Genomic DNA, 22,501 nt, shown 5'->3' on the forward strand with positions numbered 1-22,501 from the left:
CTAAAAGTATCGTACCTTTACAGTCTTAAACATAAATCATAATCAATCACAAAATAAAGTGGAGCACTTGAGGGCCAAGTTGAGATACTTTTTTTTCTGAAAACATCTTCGGATTTGCCAATTTTTTACAGCGCCAGTGACAGTGCGTCGCGTATAGCTCAGTTCTGAGGCTCAGTTGTCGTTCGCTTGGGAAATTTTCACAAATTTTGACGGTTTTCTTGGGTTCGTTGATAATATGATGGAAATAACAGAGTCCATCCTGACCATTAACGTTTATTTATGGGCGCGGGCTCGAGGAAAGCCAACATTAACGGTCTCGGCAAGTCTCGCACGTTATTTGGCTTTCCTCTCGCCCTTGCCCATAAATACACGTTAATGGTCAGCGTGTCGCCCATTAATTCTATATATAATTTCTATGAGTTCATGTGGCACATCTACACAAAACGCAAGGTATTGGGTTGCATGTCAACCGATAAAACTCTATATATAAATGGAACTGTTGTTAAGACTTGACAATTAACCAAACAAAGCAGTCTTATATGTGATCCGAGTATTAAAAGTTGCTTTCGTATAGTGTATCCGACTGTTTTGGACAAGCAACCGAATGCCATCACTGACGAACACTGAAGACAAAGCGAGCTTAGAAAGTGTATTACATGATCTGTGAAGACTTCTCGTCAATTTTGTTCAGTAATATGACCACATGACTGCTTAACAATTTCGTTTAGCCAGTTAGATTCTGAGCATAGACGAAAATAATTTTCGATTAAAACAGCATGTCTAAACTCGCAAAATACATCATTTACAAAATACTTTAACTATATTAGATTTTGTACATAAACCACTCTTATTAAAGCGAAACAGTCGTCGAAACTGCGCCTGTACGAGTTTCTTGTTTACAAACAATGTATTTCGTGCACGATCTACAGATGCACCTCATCATCATAGCTGCAACATATATTTAAATCATGCGATGTAGAATATGACAGACATGTTTTAAAGGGGAAAAAAGTCGGCCATTTTTCAGGAATTTTGTTTTATACAAGAGATTACTTATATTGTTTGACATGTTGAAAGATATAGAATGCATGGGTGACCATGCATATATTCGATCCCGGTTTTAGACAAATTAAATGAAACCATGGCGAAAATGAATTAATGGTCATGACCATTAATTCGTTTTCGCAATGGTTTCATGTATTGTGTAAGTAGTATCTCGTATCAATCAAAATTCATGAAAAATGACCGACTTTGTCCCTTTAACTTTCATCAATCACCATCGTACCTTGAATACAGTGTTTGCATTGGTCGTATGTGTCCCATACGACCTTTGAGCGCAGTTCCGACGACTGTGTCCCTTTAAAGTCGTTAAAATCGTCCCAGAGTGTATAATGAGGTTACCCGACAAAAGATACCAGGCCCTTGGTTAATGAAACCTTTATGCAAGATAGCCGTCTATCATGTACGATGGAGCCATGGTCTCTTTTACAGATGGATCAAGAAGGATGAGGGGGTGGGGCTACGTAGAAATTCTATACATCACCATGTTTGTAGAAAACTTGTAAACACGAGTGAAAAAATGACCTATAAGCAAAGAACATTCTCAAAAAGAAAAAGACACCTTGATAATGCGCACGAAGTCTGAGTTGATTTATTAGTGAGAAATTGTATGCTTTAAATGTTAATTTACAGATTCCAAGGAAATTCAAATGACTTTGTAGCAGAATTAACAATTAAAAAATACCACTGTTTTGCATACGCAAAGTCACGTTCCATACTTCGGGCACCCTTGCCAGTAAAGAATATTCACATGAGATGAGAATAGGCAATGATAAAATCAGTTACCCAACGTTTTCCAGTTTAACACTTAGGCGCCGCTACAATTATGCAGAAAAAAGTATTCCAGATGTTAGTTTGCCACAGAATAAGTCTTGACCAGTTCGTGGGTGGCATAGCATCTTACTGGCGCCCCTCTAAGGTTGGGTATAGACGTATCCACTGCTTGAGTATGACTTGCATACAGCATTCACGTAGGCGTTCGGGGTTGCTACACAGCTTGTGAACGACGGGCATTTACAATTGAATTCGCTGCTGTGGACATATTTACAAATCTGGCCCATGGAGCATCGAACCTTAAGGAAGAACGAATAAAGAAGGGGTTATGCAATCGTTGAACTTCAAGCTGGTGTTAATGGTGTCCATTCAACGATAACGTCTTTGAATATGGGACAATAGCTATTTCGATGAAAAAACAGGCGACTGACTTTTTCACTTTACTGCTTTTAATCTATCATCCAATGGGGAACGGACCAACGTCCAATTACAGGATGAGGTGCCCATAACCCACTATCCAATGGAGCAATGAGGAGTAAAGTGCATTGCTCAAGGGCACAAACCAACACCGTGCTAGAGGCACGAACTTACCATCCTCCGACAGTGAGTCCGGACCCCTAACCACTGCCCCACGGTGCCTGACTCAATTCAAATATCTATCTATCTACACATACATACATACATACATACATACATACATACATACATACATACATACATACGTACGTACGTACGTACGTACGTACGTACGTACGTACATACATACATACATACATACATACATACATACATACATACATACATACATACATACATACATACATACATACATACATACATACATACATACATACATACATACATACATACACTGATGAATTGCATGCATACATGCATGCATGCACACGAAAAATACCGTTTTGGGGGACCCTGGTCACATGACTTGTGTCAAAGCACTATCGGATTCACCGGCGTCTCGTCATGAAACCATATTCACTTTACTGTATCACTAACAAAAGTAGATGTGAGAAGTTGCCTTCGTTTCCTTTATATTAGTCTAGCGATGGTCTATTTTTCTTTTTTGTCTAAAGCACTTCACCAGAACATCATATTTTGGCTTCATTGATTTAACTGCACATGCAGCTGTGTATGTCCTTGTCTCGAACTGCAACTGTATACATGGTTAATATCCCATAGAGGGCGACAGTAAATATCGACCTGTAGTTGCTTAGTGTGAATGAAACCTCTTCAGAAAACATTAAGTTATCCGGTAATAAATCGTAATTTGACACTTCATTTGAATTATTCAAGCTGCGGGATGACAGCAAATACTTCATCATCAAATTTCTCGATTATTACAGGCAAATTTATCTCTGGCATTATGAAATCTGTCAACCTACCTTGCTCTTATATTTGATGATACTTGTGTCATCGAAAGTCTTCATTCTCCTTCCCTTATCACAAAATGCACTGTCGATGATGAATGCAAAGATAACCAAGAGGGCTGTAAGAGTCACGGTCTTCATGCTTGACAAACGACGGCGCTGTTTGAAGAACAAAATTCAAGCCTTAAGACGAGATGTTACAGGTTGCAAGTTTCGAAAGCAAGCAACGCTTTCTATATTTGATAGAGCAAGTCATGTTTCCTCTAATTATAATATTGACAAATATTTTAAAGCACAAACAGCATTTACCGAAGTCCAACAAAAATATAGATTTTTCGCCTTTAGCCGTCCCTTAGAATTACTCGCAGAGGCAATTTTGAAGTTAATAGTAATATTTGCTAAATGGTGCTGGCGTGTGCTCATTGTAGATCCAGGTACAGAAAACTGAAGAATCACATGAATTTTAGCACCTGAAGAATTCTAAAAGTTCAAGTTGTAGTGACATTTGTTGCTCCCTTAACTTCGGCAAAAAATGTGTGCTTCCATTAACATGTCTCCAAGGAAAGCAATAGGCCAGTCAGGAACAGTTATGGTTCTTATTCTAATAGGGTTGGACCCATAAAAAACAGAAAAACTTGGCAGACTATGCATAAATTTTAAAATTTCTGAAAAACTTTAAGGCTAATAGGATTTGAATAGGGTACATGGGGTGACTAGAAACACTTATATAAACACATATTGTTTCATTGGGCCCTACATCACAAGTACAAGCAGTGTTCGTGTTGGCATGACTGCTCCACGAGCCCTCCATTTGTGGAGGGACCGTGGCTGCCTCTTGTGATCGATCATTGTCATAAACACGTATCTCCATTTTCAAAACGCAATCATCTCATCTACAGTCGCTGCAAGATATTTTCCAAAGATACAGAAAGAAAGGCGGCCACTTGTATTGCATGATTATATTTAGTTTAAGGTAGTAGGTACATTTACAAATGAGAAGCAAGTGTACGATGAAGGTACATGCCACAAAATTTCAGATCCTATGTATGGCAAAACGATTTACTAAGAGAATTAAATCCACAGTAACAGTTATCGATTAATACATTCATTGGATCGTTGCTCGACTGGAAAGTGTATGTTGGCTGTTTCTCCGCCCCCACTTCACCTAAAGCACTGAGCTAGGCAAACAGAACTCATACCTCTCGGAAACTTAAAGCTGTGGGCTAGTCACAATTGTCGTTCAGTGTGAGTTTTAGGCCATTGCATTTAAGAGATGCACAGTTTTGCCAAGATTAATCAAATTAAGGGAAATATGTGATTGTTACGATAGACACGTTGCACGTCCACGGCACAAGTGTTTTTACGTCGTCTGCAGGTGCTGTAGTGTACGCTTGGCATTGCGGGAGAAGGGATTTTCCCGATGACGATTTTGAATACCCAGAAAGTAAGTTTACACTAAACACTACCATAACTTATCAACAAAATTATGACAACGCCATGACAAATACAACACAGAGAAGATGTGAATATAAATGATCATACCGTTCCGTAACGTTTCAGTATAACAGAATCCCGCTACTCGTTTGAAGTCAAGCTTTGGTAGAAGTCGGTTTGACAATTAAGTTCGAAGTATTTTATTCACACAAAAGAAAATCGAGCAATTTCCAATCACAGTGCTGTAGGTGTCGTTAACTTTCCTGATTCCTGTTTTCAAGTCATGAAATATCGTTTTAGATAATCTTAAGTGCATTCGATATATGAGACATCTGGGATAATCATATTCTTGGCGATAGTGGCTTACTGCTATGTTTCTATATGCAGATTGCATTCATGCACGGTCCCTCCACAAAATGGCTGCATGTGTTGGAAAAGGGTACTCAGAGAGACTACTCGAGCATTGCCCTCTGAAAAAGTGGGAAGCACGACAAGTTTAACTTTTACTCAGTTTTTGAACTGTCGTGAAAAGTTGAAGTGTTTTCTTCAAAATCGGACCGTAACCACGTTTCCTCTCAATCCCGTCTTTTACTGCTACTCCCAAACTAAACTTAATTGTCCTTCATATCATGAAGGTCTCTGTTGACTGCTTAATATTGAAATTGTTCGCATTGGAAGTTTATCACAACCCTCCCATGCATAACGACCCAAAACGGCATAATATTGATAAGTGTCATCGTTACGTTCTCTATAACCCGTTTTGCAACCATCATATGCATATGAATACACCGAGAAGCAAGGTCGAAACAAACGAATTTCGGAATGGTCCAAAAAAAGGCATCACCACATATGCACGATGATATTTGGGTTATTGCACCCAGCTTTGTGGTATTCTTCGAGTAATACTCCCGTATGTTGAATAGTCTCACAGTTTGATTGCAAAATGGTTTCTCTCTTCAATATAGCATAGCCCCAGGCATGGCTCTTCGAAACGGAGCATCTTTGCGTCTCTTTTTTGTCAAGGAAACTGTGAACCATTTCTTTTTCACAATCACGAATACACACAGACGGCAACCGTGTAACTTGGGGAATTAATAAAATAGAGTTTTGCGTGGAAAACCATACGATCGACTCTGTTGGATATTGTTGATTGAAATATTTGCGATTTGATAAAATTGACTTTCAACATCATTGCTGTGAGAGTATTAGTATTCAACCGGAAGTATTCTCCAGTGATGCATTAATGGCATTTAAGAAGAGAGAAATTTAAAACGTTTCCCATAATATGTCTGTATAATTACATTAGCTTTACTGAACATTAGAGCGATGTAACCTGTGTTTTAAGGTAAATAGCAGGAGGGCAATGCAAACATGTCGTGAAAATTAGGGATGGACCATTAGATCTTGGGAGGGGGTGGTGAAAAACAGAAAAAAAAATCAAAGGAAAAAAATTATGGACGAAAGTCTTCAGACTAGTTTGCAAAATAAAAAAAATCAGAACGCAAAAAATGATAAATCTGACAGTTTACTTAGAAAAAAATTAGCACATCATGACTCATATGGGAAAAAAATCAAAAATTTACAATTGTAAAACAAAATATTCACAATCTGATTGTGACAATCCCCAACTCCCAAGATCGACTGGTCCGTCCCTTATATGAAGGATGCAAAGGACATGCAATTTTATCTGTTTAAGGCCGTCAAATTTGCCTCGTCTCTTAGGACAGTTTGACATTTGTTAGAATTCCCACTTCTAATTTTGACATTTTCGTGCAAGTTTGCTCATGCAGCTAGGTTAAAATATTCAGTAACCTTATACATTACGCGTGCTCTAGTCTTATATGTCTATACCTCTTTGAAATGTATTCTCCTGCGGGAAGACAATTCTTTGAAAAATGACTGACTCAGCGTTTTTCAAACCTCTTCACTACACCCGACAGACAGCATGGTGTTTCACCATGCGTTTTCATGCATAACACTTGTAACTAAAAGCATAGTTAAACTTGACAACATTGAGATTATTTGGCATGGCGTTAAAACTTAATGATCAAAAGAAATCAATAGAAGTACAATAATTGCATCTGACAGGACCGTATGGTAAGTATATAACGGCCTATAGCGCTTTATCAAATCGTATGGTACGCGTCAGGGCCTCCATACAGCTCTAAGTCGAACGTAAAATGACATTCAATTGATATGGTTTATCGTCATATCACTCACCTTTATATATTTCAGCACAGAGAAAGTCTTACTGTTCAAAAGAAACCTTCTCGTACTTTCCTCGCTCTCCTTCGTGTTATTTAAAGCTGGGAACTTGATTCTCTTCGAGGCTAGTCAACGTTCCCTACTGCGATTGGCTCCCTGGCGCAACGCGTTTTCGATCGCTTCGGATGTAACTAGGTTTAAAGTCAAACATTTCCTGTGAGAATTTGCACATCCGGGACGTTGACACATCGGCGTTCGTTTAGCTAACAGTGAATTACTATACAACGTCCTGCGTTACTCATTGTTGAACGTGTGATTAATATGTCAAAACAGAAAATTGAAATAGAAAGCAGTTCCCAATGGAAACAATCACATATAATTCCAATGATTTTTCTTGATTGGAAATAATTAAATTGTCGCTCAAATTATAGCCACACTACTCTAAATGGGTGATGTCGTCATTGCTTTCGACAAAGTGTAATTTGAATAGATGTATAGGGACTCGAAAAATCTAGGAAGCAAAAGACACGGAATAAATATAAAAATCGCCGATTTACTGTGCCTGAAAAGGTGAATTTCAGTTTGAATTACCAGTAACAATAGCAGATATTTTTTCAACATGTATGCCTTTCAATTGACTTCCTGATTATCTCTAAAACTACCATAGCAATAGAATGCTTGTTGAATATTTAGTTATATCCTTGCAAGATATAATTTTGCACAATTTTTCCAATGTAACGTATTAGACTGTTAAACTTTCAGCATTATTATACAGCTTCAAGAAGACCTGGATGACCACCACCTATTATGTGCCCTGATATGTTTACAATGCGGACTATGAATACGTTATTTTTAATCTATCATAAATAACTGGCGGGAAATAGCTGTCATGGCCTAGCGTATCATTAACTATGATTAGAGACTGCCGAAAAATGGGATATGTTTGCTCTTCACTTGAAATTATCTTTTCTCGTGTTGACGTTTGTTAATATTGCCCGCTTTTATGATATTTGGGTAAGCTAGCCGTCAAGAAAAGTAGTATAATACAACTCCCATCCTGAATATAGAAAACTACAATATATACGTGTATGGTCACGGGACGCAAAAAAGTACCAATTTTGACCTCGACAAAGTTAATGACTGTTTTAATGGATGTTCTTTTAATTACGTGAATGATACATTACACCTCATTAGCTTCGGAATATTTAGCTGGTTTAATCATGAATGGTCACGTGTGTCCCTTTTTTCGGCGCGGGGAAAAATGATGTGTACTATAAAGGTATGGACGCTACAAATGTCTCTATAAAAGTTATTTCCTTTTCTTTTCTTTCCATTGCATGTAATGTAATTGGAGCAAACTGTATGTTGTACTATCGTATGCTATCTAGAATACTGCCTGGACAATCCATTGGCGACTGACACTAGTTCAAACCACCATACTTCAAATAAATTTCGTCGAAAAAATTGTAGCTTTCAAATCAAAAGTTTGAAAAATAAATTTTGGTTGAATCCCTTTGGCCTGGGTCACCGGTTTTGGCAAGGCCGCCATTTTAAAATTTTGGATGTGCACAAAGTATGTTTAGATATATTGTACATTGTAACAGACCCGTTGTATGGGTTTCATACGCGCAGCCGCAGAAGGGACGACCCCTCACTTTAATATAAAACCGGTTAGTGCGAACAAATATTAGTGAGGAGGCTGGAGGAATTCAAGGGGGATTCGAAAATTTTGGGGTAGTAGAGGGGACGTGAAAATTTTACTCTGCGTATGGAGGGGGGCTGTTTATTTTTTCTGCACGTACATCCCTTATAACTATTCGGCTGTATGATAGTTTAGAGGGACTTGAAAAAGTATGATCATATAGTAGCGGGAGATTTGAAATTGTTCTGATGGTATTGTGGGGGATCTGAAAAAAACAAGATTTCAATCGCGATTCCTCCAGCCCCCCCCCCCCCCCCCCACCATTATTTTTGAACGCAGACCAACTCACTTCTTTGTAGGTGAGACTATTTTTAACATATGCTATATTTTGTACTATCATCTTTCACTCTGTACACGTTAGATTGATATATCTCATGAAATTAATAGGAAGAAAGGTGTTGAATGTCAGAAATACAAGGCAACGACAACACTGCCAAGGTTTGACTTACACGGATAATGACAGTAACTGTAGATCGTGTTTCAACGTCCTTTAGAGAGAGCGAGCTGAGTGTACTTGTCGTCTGAAACAAAAACAATTAAAATACTAGTTATTCATGGAGCATTTTGTAGGACATTACACATACACAGAGTGTGTTGAAGAGTTGAACATTCAACATTTCGTCATAATTTGGGGTGCAACAGCATAACTACTTCAACAGGAAAAAATATATCGTTAGGCTTTAACAACAAGTAGCCTATATTCGTAAAGTAATAGAAAATACGAGTTTCATCGCTTAGCTTCAAGGGGAAGAATTATGATTATATGTACTCATCATTTCAGCTGATTTAAAATTCAATAGAAAACAAAAAATTGCTATGTATAGATTAGATTAGATTAGATTAGATTAGATTAGATTAGATTAGATTAATGCAACTATAGAACAATATAATGTAATACGACAAGGGATGTGGTAACTATAACGTATTCAATAGAGAGCTGCGATGCGTAAGTTTCGGAAGAAAAGTCGAAAAAGAGGAAAAGTTGTGCCTAGCCAAATATATTAGCCCTTCAAGAAGTCTTCACACTTCACGTAAGTAACGCTAGATAAACAGAAAGCAACTTGCTGATAAGGAAAGAACGCGTTTTATTGTTATTCTTCTATCAAATTCGTCGAATCCGATTCCTAAAATTGAACTTTATGGAACACATTTGACGGACGGAGTGCAGACGACTTTAACGAAAGAGTGAAATTGCAGTCATCAAAAGAATAAATTCTTGTAGCGTCTGTCACGTTCGAACGCTCACTCTCATTTCATGACATCTTTTTAGGTCAAAAGTTTATCCACTTCATCTAACAAGAGATAGGTAATCTCTCTAGAGGCATTGCAATGTAACAGCCGATCAATCAAAGTGAAACATCATTACTCGTCTTTTATCCACGGGGTCAAAAAGATATTACACATTCAGCTATTCAATTGATAGCAGTCGAAATATGAATTCGGGGAAACGGCGATGTATACTACAGATGCACAATAAGAAACCTAACGCCTGTCTTGAAACTCTTTTACGTTCAAAAAAAATCAATTTGACAGTTTTCTTCCATGCATTACACTTTCGGTATTATACGGTAAAATGAGATACGTGATTGTTACAAAAATCACACTTATCAATTCGCCGATAAAAAATCACTATTACTTAGAATTGAAGCGTGTTAAGTATAGTGGAAGAATGATAATGTTTGCATATATATTTCTAATTTATTCGCTTATGCCTATGTGTTATTTTTATTGTAAAAACGTTAGCTTATCCAGTCGCATCTCAGCACCATTGAATGCGAGCCGCACCCACAAGCATACATTTTTTCAAATTTTGATGAAAGAACTAGGGCTGGAGGCAGAATGACCAGTGCCTACAGTGGTGCAGCTGTCCAGGGACAATAACAGGAGGTCTAGGGCGCTTTACTTTCTTAAATTTTTGTGAATAAATTTGAATTTTTAAAAAAATGTGTGTCTCTGTTTGTGGAGAGCATGTTCATTTGTACTTCTTATCGAAATATACATATTTTATTTTAATTTTTTCTGTTTGCTTTGCTTGTCAAAGTTATCTAATCAAGACTTTCAATGTTGATGGCGGTTATAACAATTCTCGAAGGGCAAATACACTTGGCCACGGGGAGCGTAGACATGATTGGTTCTTGAGTCCCTTCGGCCACAAGACAGCATGTTAATCATCAAAGAAGAAATAGACGAATCGAAAAAATAAGTCTGTGTAATACACGTAGCATCACAGAGAAAGTAAGAAAAACAGAACGCTGTGCACTGTGTACTTTACGTCACTAACCCCACGTCACTTTGCATAGTATAGTATACAGCGCTGAAAAGTGAAAGATATTTCTGTTGAAAAATAGATAAACGACATAAACTTCAATCATTTTCAGTTGACCATCAACAACATCCGGACTGTTTTAATCTTAATGTGATAAATAAACAAACAAACAAACAAACTGGCATCTCTGAAAGCATGTAGCTGTCTATCACCGCTTTTGTCGAGTGTGATTCGAGAGCAATCAAACAAAACAATATTTACCCTATTTTATCCATCTATTTATTCTCCTTTTCGCTCATTCTGTTCTTCTATATCACTTTGTAATTTATCTATTGTAGCTATTGCCGCATTTTGAGCCATGATGTAAAGTGCGCCCTCTTATGACATCATTAGGTAGAGACTTCCTTTTCGTAACGTCATAAAAAACGAAAACGAAAGTCATAAGCTTATATTGCAATGAAACGATCACCATAAATGAAATCTTAAAAATTGACAAGTTCAAATGAAAAGGAGCAGAACACCAAGAAATGTAAAAAAGCATCCGACATAAGTGTGACGATAGGATGAATATCGGAAATTCAAACGATCCACTGTGAATTCGCAAAGCGATGAATCCCAATTTGGTCTTTTGGTTTGTTTTACTGCTTACCTATAATTTGGGCTCAACCTTGAGAAAAGTTGAAAAACAACGGACTTTCTTTTAAAGTAGGGTGTCTTGATTCATATCGGTACACTCTCCGTATAATTTTGTAACATCTCGCCTTTTAAGCTCTATTAGACCAGGAGTCATATTCTAGCCTAAAATTACACGTCGATTATCACCCAATTTCTACAAGGTATAATGCAATTTGTACCCGTTATACAAATTTGATTTGTAAACCGTGCAAATAAATAATTGAAAGATGTGGTTTATAATCAAACACAGTTGTGGTATCAGTATACTTATAGGTGATTTATTAACTTTGATTGCTTAAACTGTCCGCTGTACGTCACAGTCGGTAGGCCGCCATCATTCGCTGCAGTCAGCAGTCGCGCTCAGTCATCTAAGTTGATGCCCGACTGCAGTAATATTTCTTCGCTAACTGTTATGTGGAAAACGAACGAAGTTTGGATAGCGTCCCGGAGATTTCAAGTGATAAGGCAGAAAGGTTCCGTATTTTCCGCGTAGTGTTGGTGCTATGTTGTATGGTGACCTTTGAACACACAAATGACATGCTTCTCCACTGCTGACCAAGTCTTTACAGGTAAAAACATTGATTCTCTTTCGTCGCCTACCATAATCATATGTACATTGTTCCCAAGTATTTACACGCCAAAACATCAGTCGACACAATTTCGCAGTGTGTCGTCATTTTGGAATACAACGCTGTGGCCACCCTAGGGTGTGGCGCTGTCTCTGACTGCTATGTCAACAAAGCATATTACAAGTCAAGAACCTCTTCATCTAATCCGATTATGACGCAATGCCACCCACAGATCAGTTATGGAGAAGAAAAAGAGATGTTGCTATCACGACATCCTCCTTCCGTATTCTCCTTCACGTCGCTATCTCCAATCAGAGACAGTGTCCGTCATCTCCGGATATTACTCATCTCAGTAGAGTGCGACTAAACATTGCGAACATACGAATCGCATTGTTTGAGGTGACCATAGACAGATGGTGGAGGTACAGCGGTTAACCCTTATATTCGTAATATAGCCCAACATAGAACTAAGCGACCGGCAGATAAATTTAATTTTATCACAAAACGATTACAATAGTCGTTCGTAACCAAGACTGTACTCGTGCTTTCATCGAATCAACAACAGACGCCTTATCTCTCTCTCTCTCTCTCTCTCTCTCTCTCTCTCTCTCTCTCTCTCTCTCTCTCTCTCTCTCTCTCTCTCTCTCTCTCTCTCTCTCTCTCTCTCTCTCACACACACACATACAAATGATCAGTATAATTTTTATGCATGCGATATTGTGATTATTGCAGTAAGCTTAACGGTTATAGTTGTATTTTCTTTAAGATTCAAATTTGCAAAGATTTATAATGATAACTGAACTGAAACGATATATACTCTGTTTCCAATAGAATTAAATAAGTATCTTATGTATGTTTTGTCTATATTACATACATACATACATACATACATACATACATACATACATACATACATACATACATACATACGTACGTACGTACGTACGTACGTACATACATACATACATACATACATACATACATACATACATACATACATACATACATACATACATACATACATACATACATACATACATGACGTTGCTAAACTATCACACATACAGGCAAGGTTCTCTTTACTGCATATTTAGTGATCAAGCAATGTCTCTTCACCAATCTTGTTTTAAAATATCTAGATCGACATCTCTTCAGCTTAGGCGAAATGATAAACATTTCCTCTTGCACTGTACACTGCAGTACACTGCTAGGTGCAAAAATTAACACGCTTGTAGATAGTGATTGGTGTTCAGGATTAGGCTTTGTTACAGAGTGTAATCTAATAAACGTTTTGATTATTAAAAACACTTTTCATCACGAGAAAACCTCAATATTTGAAATGGCAAATAATTGATTAGAAACGTCATGCTGAATGAATGCTTGCCAGTAATGCTTATTCGATTAAAATTCACATGATCACTCCAGACACAATCTTGAAGATCATACAGATAACATCCAGTTGCGTTTTGCAATGTGTTTTACAGTTATATGCGTCTACAAGAGTAGGTTCTTTTGCTGTATGGTCAGCACCAGGATTTCAATTTATCGAACTATCTATCAAGGTCAGGTGTATGTACAGACGTCTTTACTGTTTACATTCACTGATTCAGGAGTTTCTAATCTCCTTATCTCATATCAAGCTAAAAGTTGATTTTTCAGTCAGACACATTAGAAACTCGATCGTACCCAAACGCTGCAGACGTATGTGTAAATGTTATCCGCTAGACAATATTGGTGGACTGAAATTGGTAAAAATTAAATCGTTGTGTGAGAGGACATAGGTTTTGCATACAATGACATTGTCCGTGATGTTATTTTAGGTAAATGTATCGATTACGATGTTTGATGCAAATGAGGAAAGCCGCCGATTGCCATCGACTGCACGTCACCTGATCTGCCTGCTCACTTTTGCAAAATATAATTATTTGCTCGATGTCCTTGAACAGTTAGTAACCATATGTATGTATGTATGTATGTGTGTGTGTGTATGTATGTATGTATGTATGTATGTATGTATGTATGTATGTATGTATGTATGTATGTATGTTTGTATGTATGTTTGTATGTATGTATGTATGTATGTATGTATGTATGTATGTATGTATGTATGTATGTATGTATGTATGTATGTATGTATGTATGTATGTATGTATGTATGTATGTATGTATGTATGTATGTATGTATGTATGTGGTAGGTTTGGTGTGCTTGCGTACCTATGTGTCTAGGTATGTGTAAACATTTATGGATATATATGCACATGTGCAAGCCATAGAAGATGGGACACATCGTAATGTTGACCCTTGGCTAGAGTATGTAATATTTGTATACAAGTCAATGTAGAGGATGAATATCACTTTCTTTAAGAATGTCCAATTTATGATATGCTACGATGTAAACTTACCCTAAAAGGCAATTAACAATTCGAATGTTTTAAGTTTAATAATCTCATGATCATTACATCACATTTGGAAATAATTGTCGGATTGTGTTCTAAGTCTTCCCACTAAAAATGGAGACTATTACTTCACAACTGTAAGATTTTTAAATTTTTAGCTACTATAGACTATAGTCTATAGAAGCTATTGGGATGGGTATCCGTCCGGCGTCCGTCGTCAGTCTGTATGTATGTATGTATGTATGTATGTATGTCCGTTTGTGAGGCGTCCGTCCACTCAAATATCTTGAGAACCGCAGTACTTACTGATTTGATATTTGTTGTGTAGATTAAAAATACGATTTTGAGAAACTATTTTTTTTAATTTTTTGATATTGTTGAAAATAGGCAAATTAATGCCAAAAAAGGTGTTTTTGGTAAAAAATCTTCTTCTTCATAACCGCTGGTCAGACAGCTTTGTTATTTGGTATACAGGTCCCTAGGGGTAACCCAACTTAGATTTGTTCAAATTGTGATGAAATATGCAAATCTGTATTTTTAAGGAATTTTTTTTGTCATTTTTGGTCAAAATTTGACTTACATTGTATGTAATTCTTGTACTGTATAAACCCTATCAATTCACCCAGAAAAAAATAATTAATATGATTTTAAATAATTGAATTAATTAGGAAATCATCAAAGCCAAAATAATTTTGGTGTAGAATTATCAGAAAGTTCAACTTTTTTTTACAGTTCATAGTATAATGCTTACCATCTTGGAGGATTAAAACATGTAAAGGCAACTTTCCTGAATCCCAACTTTGACATATTCTGAACCGTCATTTATTGTGCCCTGTATGTTATCTAAAAGAAATTGCTCAAAATAGTCAATAGAGATAGAAATAGAGATAGAGAAAGTTCTAATTTCCATTTATGGTTGACTTGGTAAGGATAAAATAAAATTACTTTTTGAGGAAAAAAATAGAGTGGTCAATTAAAAGAGTGGTCAAAGTGATAGGGTTTTTATGGTAAAGCTGGGCTGTATAAAGATTCCTCATGTGCTATTTATAGCAATTATGCAATCTGTGTAAACAGTGCAATGAAAGTGTAACATGATTCCTTATAATGCTTTTGATGACCTTGAACTTCTTAAGTTTCAAACCTTTGTCTCTTCAGTGTGCTTTCTCTGAGTATGTACAGTCTCAACTTATTAAACAGAACTCACAATGTTAATCAAAGATATCCACCTTCTTCATCAATACATTTTATATTTTTTTTTTTTATATTTTATTTGATACACAGATCAACGGGCAAACCCACTAACAGATCTGCGAAACAAAAAAGTCACACAATCACAAGACAAATGTACAAGACAACCATAAAAGTAGCACGATACATTAAATTGAAAAAAAAAACATACACGAATCAAAAAGGAGAACTGTTAAAATGACTGGATAAAATAGTTTTAAAACTACACAGCGTAGAAAAAATATCTATATTACATTTAAAAGAGATATCATTAAAAACAGACATGCATCTGGGCACTGTCGAGAATTTTCTGCAATTAACAGAACACAAGTCTGGTTAAAAAGGGTTTCCTGCGTAAATTTCTACTGGGGGCATAAAAGCAGATTTGATTTAGAATATCTGGAGCATCATAATGTGAATGAATTATTTTGTACAAAAAGCACATGTCAAGGGTTAGTCTTCTATTGTGTAACTTAGGAATGTTCAGAATTCTGCAATAAAATGGGTAGCTGGATTTACTGCAGTGAACATTGAGTTTGCGACAAATGTATTTCACAAATTTAATTTGTACTCTCTCGATTTTTTCTGACCGGCCCTTCTGGTGGGGTGACCACACAACAGAGCCATACTCTAGAATAGATCTTACATAAACAAAATACAGAGAAATAATTGCTGAAATGTCATTGAATGGCTGGCAGAGACGCTTAATAAAACCAAGAGATTTGAAGGCTCTAGAAACAATGTTATTGATGTGAAAAGAATAATTAAGGTTGGAAGTAAGGTAAATGCCCAAATCCTTGACAACAGAGACCCGTTGAAGAGGGGTACCATTGATGGAGTAATCAAGAGAGGAAATGATTCTTTTCTTAAGTGTAAAACTGATAAATTTACATTTACTGATATTAGGTGACAGTTTCCAGTTGTTACACCATTGTGCAAATTTGTCAAGATCTTGCTGTAACATGACACAGTCAGCGAGGGATGTGATGGTGCGATAGATCTTGGCATCGTCGGCATACAAGCTGAGCTTTGCAGAAATATCTAACAGTGAAATATCGTTAATAAACATAACAAAAAGTAGTGGCCCCAAGAGTGAACCCTGGGGGACACCTGACGAAGCAATGTACCATTTTGAAGAGCAACTACCAAACACTACCCTCTGTCGTCTAAGATGAAGATAAGAAGCCAGCCAACTGTGCAGATTACCACATATACCGAATTTGGCGGCTTTGTACAGGAGAAGTGTGTGACAGACACTGTCAAAAGCCTTGCTAAAGTCCGTGTAAATTGAATCTACCTGTTGTTTATTGTTCAGTGAAACAGAGATGAAATCTGTAATACATGTGTCACAAAAGGTTATTCTCTACATAACTCAACAGAGCTCTGTCAACTGTTGAGTTGCTTGTTCTTTCAAAACCGCTGGTCAGACAGCTTTAATATTTAGTTTACTTGTCCGTAGGATGACCTTAGTGAGATAATTTCATACAGTCAGGAAATACTTAATTTTGTATCCATGTCTATAGTAGCTTCAGGGACTTTGGCCCTATGTTTTAAGATTGGGCGGTCCACAGTGTTGACGTGATAAGTGTTTGTTTCAATCGACCATAAGCCTCCTTGAAATTTACACCAAGATAGGTTTCTATAGATATATAATTTTTAGCTACTATAGACCACAGTCTATAGAAGCTATTGGGATGGGTATCCGTCCGGCGTCCGTCGTAAGTATGTATGTATGTATGTATGTATGTATGTATGTATGTATGTATGTATGTATGTATGTATGTATGTATGTATGTATGTATGTATGTATGTATGTATGTATGTATGTATGTATGTATGTATGTATGTATGTATGTCCGTTTGTGAGGCGTCCGTCCACTCAAATATCTTGAGAACCACAGAACTTACAGATTTAATATTTGTTGTGTAGATGCAAAATATGATTATGAGAAACTGTTTGTTTTTGTTTTTTGATATTGTTGAAAATGTGCAAATTAGCTAAAAAAAGGCGTTTTTGGTAAAAAATCCTCTTCTTCATAACCGCTGTTCAGATAGCTTTGATATTTGGTGTACAGGTCCCTGGGCATGACCTAATTAAGTTTTGTTCACATTGTGATGAAATATGCAAATTTGTATTTTTAAGGAAGTTTTTGGTCATTTTTGGTCAAAAAGTTATTTCATCAAAATCGCTTGTCTGACAGCTTTGATATTTGGTATACAAGTTCCTACAGATGAACTAAATGTGATACATTGAATATATGAGGAAATCTGCAATTTTGTAATTTTGGAGCAATTTTTGCCATTTTTGGTCAAAAACTTTGTCTCTCAAAAACTGTTCATCTGATATCTTTGATATTTGGTACACAGGTTTGTAGGGGTTATCTTATTTATAGTGCATCAAAATAATGATGAAATCTGCAATTTGTATTTTTCGGGCAATTTTTGCCATTTTTATAGGCATAGATGGCAGTTTTCTATGCTGGCTATTGATGAATGTCTGTGTTTATAGGGTGCTCTGTAAGTATGAGCCATACTGAAACAGTTCTCCTGCCAAAAGAATACATTGTTTTGCCAAAGGACCTCTAAGGACCTCAGGTATTATGCTATGTATGTCCTCTGTACCATCTATAGTAGCTTCAGGGACATTGGCCCTATGTTTTATGTGCTAATGAACATACTTTACGTTACATGATAAGATTCGTCAAACCTTGTGGTGCGGAAGAAACAATATACTAATTTAAAGACCGGAGCACACGTTTTGAATATGTTTCTTACAAATCTTTGTCCTCTGTAGATTGCTATATGTGACCGAGTCATCACTGGACATTCGCGGAAAGGCGAAAGAAGAGTCGATCAAGTCTGAACGACAGTAAATAGAAAAACTGCAGGATGGCGAATACACAGAAACGCCGAGCTAGGCAACAACAAGGCCAGGTCAACAAGTGTGTCAAATACAGCTTGTTCTTCTACAATTTCATCTTCTGGATAATCGGAAGTTTGCTGCTTGTGTTCGGGATTTGGGGCCTTGTGAGTAAGAAGAACGCCAATTTGGACGAAATCACCGGATTGGTAGTGGATCCCATGTGGATGTTTGTGATTCTTGGTGCTGTCATTTTCGTGATCTCGTTTGCCGGCTGCATTGGCGCGCTGAGGGAGAATACTTGTCTCCTGAAATTTTTCTGTGTTGCTTTAGGTTTCATTGTTCTTCTGGAGATAACAGCGCTGATTCTAGCCATTGTCTACAAAACAGAGGCAGATAGCGTTATGGGAAACTGGATTCAAAAGGCCATCAATGATTACATGGGTAGGTTGTACAAAACTGAAGATCACTTTTTTTAGCTGCATTTTGTTCTATCACCTTTCACCCTCATATTAGCAATTGCTTTTCCAGCATCCGAGTATTCGAGTTTTTCAATCCCTGTATCATATTTTTTTGTTCACAGACGATCCGGACATCCAGTTTCTACTCGACAATATGCAAAGTGGTTTGAGGTGTTGCGGTGCCGTCGACCCGAACGACTGGGACAGTAACAGGTACGCAAAAAAATATATCATATAAATTCATACAAGGGACCAGTCAGTCGTCCAAACCACCTATACCCTTCTAAAACCAAATCCATGTCTGTGGTTTCTTTCGCTTCCGAGTCCATTCACACCAAAATTTCTTTTCACCAACTAACACCAAATTTTTGATGCCTAAATTTCATACTTTAAAACATTTCGTGGTGATCATGAAGCTATCAATTCCTCCAAAAGCTATAGTTTAGTTATGACAAAGCGTTTTTTCCATGCAAAATGTTTTTCCCTCGACATTGCATGGGAAAATAGATCTGTTGGTCAAAAACATTCATTTGTTAATTTGTCTGCTGACTGACTGACTGACTCTGACTCACTGACTCACTGACTGACTGACTGACTGACTGACTGAATGAGTGAATGAATGAATGAATGAATGAATGAATGAATGAATGAATGAATGAATGAATGAATGAATGAATGACCGATCGACCGACTGGCTTATTAACTTACTTATTTCCCGTTTCGATTCACATTACCAAGAGAAAACAGGAAAATGACAAATTACAGAGTTTTCATAAAAAATAAAAGTTTAGGATATGTAGTGGTATACTTAAGGTAGTATTCGCCTCGGAATTGAAAGACTTAAAATTTAGCTAAAAATTTGTCTAAAGGCAACTTTCAACCATTCTCTTTTAAAATCAAGAATAAAAATCAGGGGTCACCGTGCAAATGTTGGTACCAGAGAAACAAAGTGCCTCATTTTTACCGATATTTGAATTCCATGGGTTAACTCTATGGAGAAAATATTATTTTCGATTTTCACACATTAAGGCCCCAAAATGTTTTCTGAATCCAAGAACATTAGAAAAAGCCGCCACATGAGGTAGATCAGGAAAGTATTTGAAAAATTTGAGCGTTCGAATAGCTTTTCCCGAGGCGCATTTGCATAGCCTGAAACACTTTTTTTTGCCGAAAGAATGGAATCTGACAAGCTTGTAGGAAAGGTTTTTATCTTGTGACGAAATTAAGTATACATGACATGCCAAAAACTTGGATTTACCATCAATACACGATCAATTAATATGACCAAAACTCAACACTGTTCCAGGTATTTCAACTGTTCGTCTCCTGCTGTCTCGGCGTGCGGTGTACCTTATTCCTGTTGTGTCCCCGACGAAGATAGTGACGTCGTTAACTACCAATGTGGGTATGGGGTGAGACGTCTTCCAGAAGTCGACTGGTTTGGTTTGATCTGGATCGATGGATGCAACTCGGCGATCAGCTATTGGCTGTTACAGAATATCATTATCGTCTCGGTGGCTATCGGAGTCATTTTAATCGTGCAAATCATATCCATCTTTTTTGTGAGGTATATGTTGGAGGATATCGAGATGATTAAAGCTCTGTGGTAAAAGTTTGTCGATGAGAAAGACACGAAAAATTGATGACGTAATGATTGAGTTATGTACGATTAGCAATGAAACCAGTAAGAGAGACATCACAGGTAGAATGAAGAAAATCATTACAATAGATAAACGCATCCGAAATCCCGCTTTGATCTCAGGCATGGAGACACTCAAAAGTTTCGAAGTGGCGGGTGCATTTGAGAAGACGGTGCACCTGTTATGGTGGCTCAGATCAGATGTTACTGGGATCTGTGCATAGCAACAGAGTATATTGACTGAAATCAATTGCCAGCCAACGTACCTAGACATAAAGTTTAGAAATATTTTCAAGAATCAGCACTTAATCGATCACCGATAGCCTTCTACTACTACTAAGTTTCAAGCGAATCGATAATCACGGACAGCACTTTGACCTCTGAGCAGAACTATCAAATTGTCAGACAAACTTACATATTTTCAGCACGCAAATCGAATATTTTTAACACTGAAAGGATTGCAAATGATTTCTCACGTGACCAGTATCACGTGATATACTCCATCACGTTGGTAACTAATCATTGAATAGGAGGCTGCTAATGGATTTGTGTGATGTAAAATAGAAATTCGACAATTTCTGAACTGTAAATACCAGTAGTACTTCATCAGGAAATATCATCACCATGGTGAAACTCTAGCAAAGCTGATTTCAAGAGAATGTGACTACACATTCAGTTTAGCTTAGCTACAAGTTACAATGAAGTTGAAAACCACGTTGATCAGTTTGTCGGCTTGGAACATCAGTGACTTTTTTATCTGTTTTTATATGTAAATCCACCTACCCTTACAAAGAAACATAAACAAACAAACAAACAAACAAACAAACAAACAAAAACAAAATAGTAAAATCCTTGCGTATTTCACAGTGCGATTTTCTTATCGTTAAAATTAAAATTGGTAGGTGTGTTTGCTTATAGTTCTGTTTTATCCACGTGACCTTGGCGGAAATGACATCTTTTAGTATTCTTAAACATGAAAACAAATAAATTCAACTAAATGGCACAATTCTTTGTTCGCCCTCCTCGCCCCCACCTCCACACACAAACATAGCGTGGCCAGTATCCTTTTCGCTTGAGGGCCACTCGTTGCAAATGCATCATGAGATGCAACTTTCGAACGGGCTTTCCCTGACTGTCACACACACACACTAAAATGACAGTCATTCCAGCTTTCAGACGAGATGGTGACGGGCCTTGGTAAATTGACCGAGAAACTTTATCTTGACTTTCGGGTCAACAATAAAGGAATAAAAATCTTAGTGCCGTAAATTCAGTCTAGGCACTCGAATAGAATTTAACACTGGGGGCGCTGTTCCATAAAAATCAATGCTACCCTCATATGCTGAAATACTTAAAAATACTTAAAATTATTACTCGTAGTCATGAAATAATTACACAAAATGATTTGAAAGGCTCGTAGGCTACAAATAGACCTCTGCTGTTTATCGCTAACACAAATGCTTGAGTGCCATCACACCCCCCCCCCCCCCCCCCCCCACACACACACACACACTCTGATGATCGTACGGGAAATAAAGACTGCCTAATAAAGAATCAATATGACAAAAAAGGAAATAAAGTTATTTCACTAGATTGCCTCTGCCTCATCACATCACACCAAAGCTTGTGATCCGATATTGAAATCAATATTAAAAGGGCCAGTAGCTCTAAAATTTGATATTTTTTCAAAAAATTGGTTTGTATGTCAATTGCAATTTCTTGCTCTACACTCTAAAATACATTGACACATCTACAATTCAGCTTGTCAACAAATCATCTATGTGTGTAAAAATGCACTGTTATTGTTCACATTTGAATTCTAGTCCGTACCAGAATTCACTTGTGAAT

General features: G+C 37.1%; 1 protein-coding gene and 1 long non-coding RNA gene across 2 annotated transcripts; one reads left to right on the forward strand and one right to left on the reverse strand.

The window, feature by feature from the left end:
- Positions 1 to 1,835: 1,835 nt before the first annotated feature.
- On the reverse strand, positions 1,836 to 7,015 carry LOC139123200 (uncharacterized). Its single transcript, XR_011549619.1, has 3 exons — positions 6,873 to 7,015; positions 3,234 to 3,377; positions 1,836 to 2,132 (listed from the first exon to the last, which is right to left on the reverse strand). It is a non-coding gene; the product is annotated as an uncharacterized lncRNA (long non-coding RNA).
- Positions 7,016 to 11,806: 4,791 nt separating this feature from the next.
- Positions 11,807 to 21,659, forward strand: LOC139123204 (tetraspanin-17-like). Its single transcript, XM_070689307.1, has 4 exons — positions 11,807 to 12,069; positions 18,488 to 18,997; positions 19,137 to 19,227; positions 20,321 to 21,659. The coding sequence occupies exons 2-4, from the start codon at positions 18,583 to 18,585 to the stop codon at positions 20,622 to 20,624; spliced, it is 810 nt and encodes a 269-aa protein (XP_070545408.1). The 5' UTR covers positions 11,807 to 12,069; positions 18,488 to 18,582; the 3' UTR covers positions 20,625 to 21,659.
- Positions 21,660 to 22,501: the final 842 nt, after the last annotated feature.

The sequence above is a fragment of the Ptychodera flava genome, chromosome 22 (assembly GCF_041260155.1).
Source record: "Ptychodera flava strain L36383 chromosome 22, AS_Pfla_20210202, whole genome shotgun sequence".
Lineage (NCBI taxonomy): Eukaryota > Metazoa > Hemichordata > Enteropneusta > Ptychoderidae > Ptychodera > Ptychodera flava.

Bases quoted from the DNA above. Each gene is read 5' to 3' on its own strand.
- LOC139123204 (XM_070689307.1), top strand. From the start codon at position 18,583: ATGGCGAATACACAGAAACGCCGAGCTAGGCAACAACAAGGCCAGGTC. The intron at 18,998-19,136 runs GTAGGTTGTACA...TTTTGTTCACAG, and splicing joins GGCCATCAATGATTACATGG to ACGATCCGGACATCCAGTTT. The intron at 19,228-20,320 runs GTACGCAAAAAA...ACACTGTTCCAG, and splicing joins AACGACTGGGACAGTAACAG to GTATTTCAACTGTTCGTCTC.